This window comes from Gossypium hirsutum, chromosome A01, assembly GCF_007990345.1.
Source record: "Gossypium hirsutum isolate 1008001.06 chromosome A01, Gossypium_hirsutum_v2.1, whole genome shotgun sequence".
Lineage (NCBI taxonomy): Eukaryota > Viridiplantae > Streptophyta > Magnoliopsida > Malvales > Malvaceae > Gossypium > Gossypium hirsutum.
In genome coordinates this window covers 107964279-107976454 of record NC_053424.1, presented here as the reverse complement: position 1 = coordinate 107976454, position 12176 = coordinate 107964279, and the positions used below count along the sequence as shown (strand labels likewise).

At 32.0% G+C, this 12176-nt stretch overlaps 1 protein-coding gene across 1 annotated transcript; it reads left to right on the top strand.

Annotated features, from left to right (window-relative positions):
- The first annotated feature begins 1200 nt into the window (after positions 1–1200).
- LOC107920401 (serine/threonine-protein kinase STY46) lies at positions 1201–9554 on the top strand. Its single transcript, XM_016850107.2, has 16 exons — positions 1201–2108; positions 2547–2661; positions 3893–3993; positions 4178–4297; positions 4685–4739; positions 5091–5201; positions 5548–5598; positions 6388–6563; positions 6640–6747; positions 7208–7281; positions 7445–7620; positions 7802–7897; positions 8452–8532; positions 8620–8673; positions 8777–8911; positions 9097–9554. Exons 1-16 carry the CDS (start codon positions 1720–1722, stop codon positions 9175–9177), a joined length of 1923 nt encoding a protein of 640 aa, XP_016705596.1. The 5' UTR covers positions 1201–1719; the 3' UTR covers positions 9178–9554.
- Positions 9555–12176: the final 2622 nt, after the last annotated feature.

Below are 12176 nucleotides of genomic sequence, written 5' to 3'. Positions count from 1 at the left end.
CAATTTATAATATTTAAATTTGTTAAATTAAATTTAAAGAAAAATTGAAGGCTAATCTAGATTGAAATTTTAAATTAAAAAAACAATTATTAAACATATAATATGAAACTAAAATAAAATTTCAAACTAAAATTTGGGTCCAAACTATAATTTCCAAATAAAAAGAAATAGTAAAAAAAATCTCTCTAATTCTTTTCGATTTCAATATTAAATAAATTAATTTTTTTTAAAATAATTTTATTCCTAATTTTGAAAGTAAATAACATCAATAGAATCAATTTATGTTATATGGCAAGAGAAAAATCTATTAATAATAAGGAACACAATATTAAATTCTTATTGGTCCATTAAAGGAAAAAAAAACCTAACAATACATAAGGAAAACATTCAAAAAAAAAAATCAATAAAATTTGCTAACCTCCCCCAGATAACTTAAGCTTAAACCTTATCTCTTCTCACCGACCATTAAAAACCAACCATGCAGAGCTTCATTTCTATTTACAACAGTTGTGCTTTTTTTTTTTTTCCAATTAAATACTTTCCAAAATTATCAATTGGATTAGCCCCAGAGAATTTTTAAAAATAAATTATTTAAAAATTATGATTTTACTTGATGAGCAAGAAAGAAAATTAAAGTAGGAAACTGCTGGAAATGTGAGGAGTTGATTAAGGCTCCAATTTCTGGCACCATGGCCATAGCTTCCTTTCCTTCTTGGTCTCTCTCAGTCACGATCATCTCATTATTTGTCTCTTTTAACATAAACATAACAAAATTCTCTAAATATTAAAAAGAACCCACCTTCTGAATATGATTACAGGTGGGAGATATTTTTATTAGGTGTATGTAAGTTGTGAAATTTACATTACATGGACTATTAGAAATTTAACATTATTAAGGATAAAATTATTTTGGGTTTCTTTAGAAGGGTTGAATATGTTCTTTTATCATTAAAAGAATGTAACTAAATTATAATTTACATAGATTAATAATAAATTGAACCAAAAAGCAAAATCTGAGAGTAAAACTCTGGCCGTATACCCAAAGGTAATTTTGATTAAGTGTAAAATATTTATTTATTTATTAAGAAAGACAAAAAAGTTAAAAAGGGGTGGAATTGTCTTTTGGGAATCAAGATCTTATCCACATCAGTGGGGACTGGTGGCACTCGGCATATGCCTTTTGGCCAAATTTTATTCGGCAAGAGGAGTAAGTGGGGGCTTCTTGGCATTGTACATAATTCATAGGTGGGTTTATCATAGGGATTAATTATTGAAATACACCAAAAGAAATTAATAGTTTTATGATACTGAGTTGTGCTGCCTTATCTTGTCTGATGTGGCCTCACCCTTTACACCTCACTTGCTTTGACCCAACCCAAATCCCTTAAAGAAGTGCACTCCTTCAGCAACAGATCAACAATATGAACGGTTTGCGCTGCTTTATCATTTTATTGATTATCACGTTTATTTTAAGATAATACATAATTAAAATTTTCGGTAAAATTTCTATATAAAAATGTTATCAATTAGTTTCCAGTATATATAAAAACAACTCCTTAATTAAATTATAAAATTAAGAATTTCACAAAACCGTAAATAAGCTACACTTTCTTTCAAGTGGTTTACAAATCTAGATAGAGTCCAATATTTATACATGCTCTAGTCTTCTTCTTTTTTGGGTCAAAAATATATACTTTAGTGTAGTGAGAGATAAATAATATGTTGTTTAGGTGCTTGGGAAATAAAACTTTTTTTTTCTTAAATCTGCGTTTTCGATATAAACTCAACGTAAACGAAAAGCAAAAGGATCATCACATTCACGCCTTTCCTTTCCTTGCCTTACCTTTTTGGTTTTTGCCTTATATCTTTAATTTCCCCTTTCATTGCGTTTGTATTTTCTTTTTTCTTCTTTCAATGGTGATGGACGATAACGAGAGCTGCGTGAGCAAAGCGAACGATTTTTCGCCGTTGCAGAGCCGGCAACAGCGGCAAAAGCTCGAGGTCTACAATGAGGTGCTCCGGCGGCTACGTGATTCCGACATTGAAGAGGCTAATCGGCCTGGCTTTGATGACGAACTTTGGGCTCACTTCAATCGTCTACCTAGTCGGTATATCCTTTATTACGTTTTTTTCCTTCTCCAAAATTTACTGCATGCATAACATACAAAAACAAATACTACTAAAATTTCTACATCCCCCCCCATCTATATCTGTAATAACAATTTTTTTAATCGAGATGCTCAATCTTAGATAAGAGTTTCTTTTTATCAATTTTTTCTGTTTGAATTTTGTTTTTCGCATTTAATTTTTGGAGTTAAGGAACTGTTTGCCTTAATATTTTATCTAAGTAAGGCTTAATATGAAATTTTCTTGCTTAAGATTTTTTTTTTGTCATTTTAATTCTTTATGGTTCGTTTTGATGCTTGGCTTGTTGCCTATAAGATCGGAAACAAGTAAAGTGAAGCAGATCTGTTTGATCCACTTTTCATTTTTGTTTTGAATTAATCAATAGTTGTTTTAATTAAGAGCGAGTTTACTCATTGCAGCTATGCGTTAGATGTGAATGTGGAAAGGGCAGAAGATGTTCTTATGCACCAGAGATTACTGCATTTGGCTCATGATCCTGCCAACAGACCGGCAATGGAAGTTCGTCTCGTGCAGGTAACTTTCTCTTTCTTGTTAGGTTTCAATTTCATAACAAGGCACTCTGATTTGCTCTACTTTTTCAGTAAAAGCGAAAATTTGTTGTATCTTTTTTTTTTGTCAATTTCGAATGATTGGTATATGGTTAATGTCATGAATCATGTGATGCGGTTCACCTTGCCTCGTCAGACTTTGGTAATTGAAAGTCGTCAGGTCCCACTTCTAAGTACCTAGCTTTTTTAGATTATTAAAACAATATTATTGTATTCTACAATAATAAGCATACAAACGTACGTATACCTTTGAGAAAATTTGGGAGTTCAAATAATATTTCTCTCTTTGGGGTTCCAGTAGCATGTTATATATGTTGCAGTATAATGTCCTTTGCATAGTGTAATCAAGCTACTGTATTCAGTTGGTTAGGTTACCTTTCCTATGATGTTTATAAAGTGCATGCTTAATTTTTCATTAATAAGTAAGTTTATGGTTTTTTACATTAAATTTGACCCATAGCTATAGCTATAGTGCCTTGGTCTGTACTGGTCACCCTAGTCAGGATGATCTCTGTCTCAAACTTAGTTGGCTGAATCTGACTTGTTCTTTCTCTCTGTGCTCTGCGTTTTCACATCATGGAGCTCAAATATTGTGTTGTATCTTCTTTTCATGGTAGTAGTGGTCATAGTAGAAAGAAAGAGAGATTCTTGTAAAACTTAAAATGTTCTTCAACATAATAATTTTCAATAGCATTTGACACTGCTAAGACTCATTTCGACATCTATCCCTACTGTACATTTTCCCTTCTAGAACGTTCTAAAATTTAGTGCATAGCATTAACTTGTTGCTGTCAATAACACATTATATTAGTTGAGGATTGCAGTTGCTACTTCTGCCATCATATTGTAAATGTTTCCTTATTTGGGCCATTAACTATCAATGAGGTCATGAGGCTAACTAATTGTAAAGCTATTCTATTTTGACAGTAGCAGTTCAATTTAAATGATTCTGCACACATATTATCATTCCTTTTTGTGACTTTGTAAACTTGAATCATGTGTAGTTTCTTATGCAGTTTGGCATTATTTGCAAATGCATGCGTGCATCTTGTGGTTAAGCATAAAAGGTTTGAATGTGTCTTTTAAATGTCATAACCTATGGGTCCTGGCTCTTTATTTGTTTTTAATTGTTCTGGTACTTGGTTGTAAACTTTTGTTTATAGTCAAACACACCATGATGCTTCCTGCTTTTGTAGGTCCAATCTATTTCTGATGGGAGTTTAGTTGATCCTGCTCTTTCAAATCCCTCGTGTGGGGATTCTGCTCAAAGTGATCCAAAGCACGTTATAAGACGGAGGTTTGATTTTGAAGAACTTTTGCCATCTATATTGTGTATGCATTAATTTCATGAAAAGGGCAGAATTTGTTTACTGGACTGAGATATACCTTTTGATTTTTTCCTTTACAATATTTGTTGTTCATTTTTCATCTTGACTGTTGGTATCGATGGTGACAATTTTAGCTTACTTTTCTATTGTCAGCATACATCCGCCTCCTGCCTTTGGCTCATCCCCTAATCTTGAAGCACTTGCTCTTGAAGCAGATAAATCTGAAGATCAAGATGGAGATAGCTCTGTACATGCCAATTCACATTTTTCCCGGTATTTATTAGTCTTAAAATTCTTTGTTAAGAACCGACTATTCCTACCAAAACTTTGGTCAAGTTTGTGTTATACTATGTTTTTAAAAAAAAAAATTATTATGTTTTTTTAAAAAAAATATATATTTAGTAGTTCATTGGTACACTCTTGCAAAAGTTCAACTTTCTTGCCTCAGATTCATGCTTCCTAACCTGCTATCTTTTGTTGACTTAAGTTTTAGGTTTGCTTTTGCACCTTTTTGTGATGATGACATCTATAGTCATATTAAGATTTTGTTCTTCTTTGTTACTGTTAATTGATTGATGCTTCTTTCATTTTTAAATACTTTCTGTCCATTTGGATAGTGAAATTTACATTGTTTTCTAACTGTTGCACTTGCCGGTGCAGGCCCATGCATGAAATTACATTTTCAACAGAAGACAAACCGAAACTTCTCTGTCAGGTATATATAGTTTTGTTTGTCAAACTAGAAGTGTACATTTTTGTTACAATCTTTGTTATCTTGAAGTTGTTTGCTTTAAGAACGCTGATGGTCACACTCAAATTATTTTCTAATAAAATTATGGATAAAGAATGCATTCTAGGTTCCATTTAAGCTCTTGGTTCAATCAACTGACATTTTATATTTTTCTCATGGTAGTCATTTTTCTTGTAAAAATGACTGTTATTGTTTTACGTTCAATTTACTTCAATGTGAGTTCTTGACCTTATATGTGAGGCACACATCCTTTAAATATTTATGATTCGATATTGTTTCTCATTCCATTTGGTTACACTCGTGCAATACTTGCAGTTGACTGCATTGCTTGCTGAGATTGGGCTAAACATCCAGGAAGCACATGCATTTTCCACTGTTGATGGTTACTCCTTAGATGTTTTTGTAGTTGATGGTTGGCCTTATGAGGTAATTTTCATTATAATATCTTAATTATGGACATCATTTTTATGTTCGACAAAAAAAGAAAATAACAGCTCTCATGATTGGTATTGCATTATTTTATGTTTATCTGTCAATATATCTACTCTTATTTTTCTCAAAAATATTATATAAGCTGCTGTTTCCTCAATTTATGAATTCTTTCATCTGTTAATTTAGAGGGTAGTCATTATTTTTTTCTTGAAACTCATATTGAACTTCCATTTAGTGAATGGCATTAGTTCTTATTGCTGTGCTTAAATGCTTTAACTGTTGATCTAAATAAAATTATTTGTAGAACTTGCTTAACAGACTTGTGATATGAAATTGCCAGGAAACAGAGCAGCTTAAAGTTGTTTTGGAAAAGGAAGTCTTAAAATTTGAGGTAATGACTTAGGATGTTTTTGAATGTTATATAATATTTTCTTGAAAATATCTCTCCTTTCATTTTTTCTTTGTCGAGGTGTTTTCATTCCCACAACACTAGTGATTAATATGAAATGTTGTGGTGTTAGTCCTATCAGGAAAGTTTATATTTGCTTGCATGAGTGTGCTTATCATTTTTATGCTACTCTATTATGTTAACATAATAAATTGTCTGAGCTATTTGGCTTTGATTGCTTTCTCTAGCTTTTAAAGTGGAGCACTGCAGGATAATACTTGCAAAAGTTACTCAGCTGTAAATAGGCCTAGGCCTTTCTATTACTTGAAATGTTTCTAATTTTATGATAAAATGATAAAATTATAAAATTTTTATTTTCATGGATCATAACAACCTTCTGTTGCTCTTCACCGGAGATTTATGCCTGTTGAATGGTCAACTAATTCTATGTAGGTTAATAATGGCATCCTTGGTGGTTGATAATAATACTACAGTCTTAATATTTTGAAACTAAGCCCCTATTGAGCTCTGTCCCCTGTGCCCTCTTCCTTTGTTTACGTTAGTGGGCATCAAATCCTAATTGGTAAATATTTGTCTTCTAATCTGAATAAGCATTTTGGATGTGTTCCATGCTTTCCGCTGACAAGTGATTGGTACAGTGTAAATGCTGAAATGCTTAATGTGTATAGAGAAATGAACATTTTTAATGTGAAAGTTATAATTTATCTGCTAAAAGGTTGGCCTATATTATGAGCAACTCAAACAGACTTTCTTTCAATGGGTTTTCTGCAGAAGCAATCTTGGCTGAAGCAACATTCCTTTTCTCCTAAGAGGGACAATGAGAAAATGGGGACCAATGCTTATCAGAATTTTGTGGCAATTCCTAATGATGGGACCGATGTTTGGGAAATTGATCCTAGACACTTGAAGTTTGAAAACAAAGTTGCATCTGGGTCATATGGGGATCTGTAAGTGAAATAATTACTTTCTGATGCAGGTTTCTTTTTGAAGCTTCAATACAATTGCCTTTTTTTTCTGTTTCAGGTATAAAGGTACTTACTGTAGTCAGGAAGTGGCTATTAAGGTCCTCAAGCCAGAGCGTTTAAATACTGATTTGCAGAAAGAGTTTGCCCAGGAAGTTTTTATCATGAGGTTTGCGCTGAAATGTCTTGATGAATTCTAAATTGTGCTCCCTACCCTCCCACCTCCTCCACAAAAAAGAAAAGTAAAGTCTGAAGTGGTAGTTTTCCCCAAGTTATCCTCAATTTGTTGAATATTATAATCTGAAGTCAAGAGGTATCTTTGTTTGTTGTTTGAATGCCATATTGACTCAGATCGGTGATCAACTGATAATTGTAGGCTTCTCCAGTTGCTGCGTGTTTCTTATTTATTTTTAATACTTCATGTATTCTTATAGAAAGAAAACCAGTGAAACTCATGCTAATTTACCGTAGCAAGTAGCCGCTTTGGGTTTTAATGTCTTTGATCGGTTTTCTCACTTTTAATTCTTCCATCATGAAATCCACATAATTTATATTTTATCAAATAGAGTTCTACTTTGTTCCAGGAATAATCTATTCTGTTAATCAACAATTTTACTTCAAATTTGCAGGAAAGCTCGGCATAAGAATGTTGTACAATTTCTTGGTGCATGTACCCAGCCTCCTAACTTGTGTATTATTACAGGTGTCCTACCGATTCTCTATTGTCTTTTATTAATTTGATGAAAGTGAGATTTATGAATATTTCTATCTCTTTCTCTCTCTCTCTCTTTGTTTTTCTTTTGTAATTGAAAGAAAATGCTAATGCCAGTTTTCTTTCTGTCTTTTCCTTTCTTTTCTCTTTATAGAATTTATGTCTGGCGGAAGTGTATACGACTACCTTCACAAACAGAAGGGTGTTTTCAGGCTTCCATCGTTGCTTAAAGTTGCAATAGATGTTTCTAAAGGAATGAACTACTTGCACCAAAATAATATAATCCATAGGGATCTGAAGGCTGCTAATCTTCTAATGGATGAAAATGAAGTAAGATTCTTATAGTTGCTAAAGTTTATACATTGAGTTGAATTAAGCTTGTCTCTAATTATTCCTTTCCTTAAATCTTGCTTGAGAACAATCTCTCCTATAAACATGCCCTTTCTATAATTTATTGTGGTCAAATTAAATGCTAGCTTGATAAAAATTCTAATACAGGTTTGCCTTACAGGTGGTTAAGGTTGCTGATTTTGGGGTTGCTAGAGTGAAATCTCAATCTGGAGTTATGACAGCTGAAACTGGAACGTACAGATGGATGGCTCCTGAGGTGAGCTCCTATCACAAAAGCTGTTAGAAACTGTTCCATGAATATCCCTAAACTTTCCTTCGGGTGTCTCGTGAAATATAAAAAAAGAAATGAAGATACAGCATTATTAGCATTAAGCAGTGTATAACTTTCTAGAAATGTGGTTTGGTTTAAGGAAGCTAGCTGATTCACTCAGTTAATTTCCATTAAAATTAAAATTAGAGAACTTAAGTACTTGATGAACCATGATGTAAGTTGTATTCTTTATTTGCTTTTTTTAACCCAAGTTTAAATCTAAGCAAAGAGTTTAGCCTCTTTTTTTATTCCAGTAAGTTAAAGTGTATTGACTGTTTTATTTGCCTCTTTATTGTCTTCACTTGTGTTTCTTTATCATGATTAGAAAGGAAAAAGGGTTTAATCTTGGTCAGTTTGTTCTCTTTACTCATTGTTGCTTTATGTTCCTCTTTAAAAGTAAATTGGTAATTGCATTAATCCGTTTGAGTTGAGATTATCATTCATCCTCTAATTGATTGTTCATCTCCTCATTTTCTTACCACAGTTCTTTTGTTTTGAAGGTTATTGAACACAAGCCATATGATCACAAGGCTGATGTTTTTAGTTTTGGAATCGTATTATGGGAGTTGTTAACCGGAAAGGTATTTCTGAGTCACTATCTTTTGTTTAATATGTTCAGGTTACATACATGAAGATGTCTGATGGTTTGTTTTTGTTTGCATTTGCAGCTTCCATACGAGTACTTAACCCCATTACAAGCTGCTGTGGGAGTGGTTCAAAAGGTATGCCTACTGTCTCTATCATCGACAAGGAAAGTCATTGGAGGATTATTTTGACAGTGCTTAGACAAATAGTAATCACTCTATTTATTCATATTGATTCTAGAATCTACGTCCTACAATTCCGAAGCACACTAACCCCAAGCTGGCTGAACTGCTTGAGAGTTGCTGGCAACAAGATCCTGCACTAAGACCTGATTTTTCTGAAATTATAGAGATTTTACAGCAAATTGCCAAGGAGGTTTGTTTTCATATTCTCCATTCAACTTATTTTATTTTCACAAATTATTCACCTGCGTCCAATGGCTCGACGACATACACATGGTTGTTTGCTCAGTTTTTGCCATTTTGTGCTTATATTGTTTTAAAAGCCTTTAATATGAACATCTATGTCAGATTTTTACGGTGGATAAATTTGCAAAACAGGTAGGAGATGACGGTGAAGATCGACGTAAGGAGAAATCTTCAGGAGGATTTTTGTCGGCCCTTAGGAGAGGCCACCATTAAAGTAAAAGACCAAGATATGTTTATACAGTGATATGTCGGCCGGGCCATTCCCACCATTTTCATCAACACTGTACAGTAATTCTTTTTTTTTCCCTTGTTTCCCCCATGATTTATGGTCGTCTAAAACAATGTCCATTCTTCTGCCTGCCGCCATTCCTATTCGAAGATAAAAAGAAAGAATTGCATTTTGTAGATTTGAATTCGTTGAATCCTGTTTTAAAAGTAATTGCATGATCTAGTTAGGACAAATTTTGGGTTCAATGTGATTCTCTTTATTGAAAAATTGACCTTGTTTTCGGAGCTACTAAATCGGCATTAGATCATTGTAAAACGTAGACTCGATTTGCAATTTGCTCCACTCCAAGGGTATTTTTCCTTTTTTTTTTCCATACAATTGCTTTTATTTATTTTGTTAAATATATGTTTTGGGGAATATTTTGTATATGTATTTTAGCTTTGTTGTTGGGTTGACGTTATTGTTATTGTAATAATTTAGAGAACATGAATGTGGTATATTTAAGAGCATAAAGTATTGCATGAAAAAATGTAACAAACATAACTAATGGTGGGATTTTCTTTAAATATGGAAAATATAAAAACACTGTTCCATGTTATATTACATTTAAGAGTGTGTTATAAAATTGAGTAATTAATATTGAATTTAAATTATAAAATATGTTTTATATATTAATATTGTTTAATAAATATAAAAGGTAATAATTAAAAAATCTATATTCAGTGATAGATAGATCTCTATAAACTTATCATTTCTTACAATTTTTTTTATAGAAAATATCTTTCATTAATTTTTTTTAATTATAGGTTACCCGAATGTGGCTAAAAATTAATTTACTAAAATTTTAAAAATTAAATTCTAATTATGTCATTAATATATTAAAAATAAAAATTTGATAAATAACCGTTTATTTATATTTTGTTGCTCGGAAAGCAGCTCGATACTCCACGACTTTTATGTACCGTTGAAGTTTTCACAAAAAAATTCAATGTATTTAAAAACTAAAAACTAAAAAAAATGAAAGATTGTATTTTATATTTAAAAATTATTTTTGTTGGTTACATTTTAATATTTTCTTTCAATATTTGTGTACTATGAATTGATATGACAACAGGGCAAATTAGGTTAGTGTTTTTTTCTCACCCTAACCCCTACTCAACTTTTATTTGTATATTCCAACTTTTGAGTTTCGAATTTTATATAATACTTTCGTTCCACTTCAATTCTAAAATTGTAACGACTTGATTTTCAGTAATGTCGAAAAATACGATTTTAGAACTTCGTTTTTGTAAATCGAGTTTGTAAATATTAATTAGAGATATTTATGGAGTTTGAATATTGATGAATCGATATTTGGTTAGACAAATTGTTTGAAAATGTGGTTAATTAAAGTCTAGAAACTAAATTGTAAAATTTTGATAGCTATAGATTTTTAATTAGGATAAATGTTGGAGGCTTAAATAGTAATTATCCAAATGACTAAAATGGCTAATAAACCAAATTAGAAAAATTGTTAGTGGATAATGATGAAAGGTGTCTATTAAATTAAGATAATTAGTTATTAAAGTTTAATTAATTAAGATTAAGATAATTAAACTACTTTAATTACAATTAAACCATAGTATATGAACCAAATTAAGTGGAGAAAAGTTTTCATCTTCTCCACATTAACTGTCCACCATAGCCTAGAAGAACAGAAGAAAGCTTCAACCTTATTTTAACATTTGACCCTTAATTTCAAGTAAGTCCCTAGCCACTTTTCTTTGATTTTAAGGGAAATTGAATCATTGAAACTTTATTTAACTAGCCTATGTACCGTAAAACTTTTAAAGTTTTTGAAAGTTTCCATTGTTGGGATATAGATGAATTTGGTGTGAAATTGATAGAAATTAAGCTTAATTATTAGTTTCGTACATTAGGAACCAAATTGAATAAATGCAAAACTATTATGAAATTTTGGTAGGAATAGAAAGTAGGTCCTTAATGAATATATGTGAAATCGAATTTTAATTCGACGCTTTAGACATAAATTTATGCTTGTTTCGGGTTTAGGGACTAAATTGAATAAATTACAAAATATACTTTATAATGCCCTTACCCGACCCGATTGCCAAGTTCGGATATGGAGTGTTACAATTGAACTGGTTTGATCTAATACTTTAGCTAGAAAATTTGCCAAACGTCTATTACTTTACTTTGAATGGTTTTTACAATAGGAACTTTACGCCAAATATCATTTGACTACCCTGGAATTCTAAATTCTAAGAAAAACTACTTAATTACATAATATCTAACCCTGACGAAGCCTCTGAAATTACCCTTTTCTATGTGCATGACACTATACTAACGATAATCTTCGATCTATCACTGTCTGGCTTGGTCCCTCATCAAGATCCTTAATCTCCCATCGAGTCCTGCAACATAGGCCAAAATTCTGTAAGTTCAAAAGAACTTAGTGAATTTCTCCACTGCATTGCTCAAAAATAGACCCTATCATGCAGGAGTAGTAAAATGAAAAGAAACCCAACACGTTTAACTCCCTGATAATTTGGGACGGTTTCTCTCAATCTAGGATGGAAGACTCTGATTCATTTCCCGAGCTCGTCTATTGGCAGATAAATCAATAAGTGATCTTCTCCAGGTAGATCCTATTGCCATCTAATTGGATTTGGTAATTTTTTCAAATGTCTCGCAATAATTGCGAACTCTTCATTTTTTTGCCTACATTCTCTCTTTCTCTATATACTCATAAGGTTGTCCTCCTAATCTTCCATCCTAAAAACCCCCTTGGTTATGTCTTCCTTGGCGTACATTCCAAATCCGACTAGTCCCTAGTGGATTCTATTTTTTTCTTACTATAGTCCGGAAGGACTTACTGATATCCCATCAGCCAGGTTATCTAATAAGAACCCACGCCACTCTGGCAGATTAAATTTCATTTCACCCTGCACTCGTTTTGAAAAGTTGTTTGGATTATTTCCTC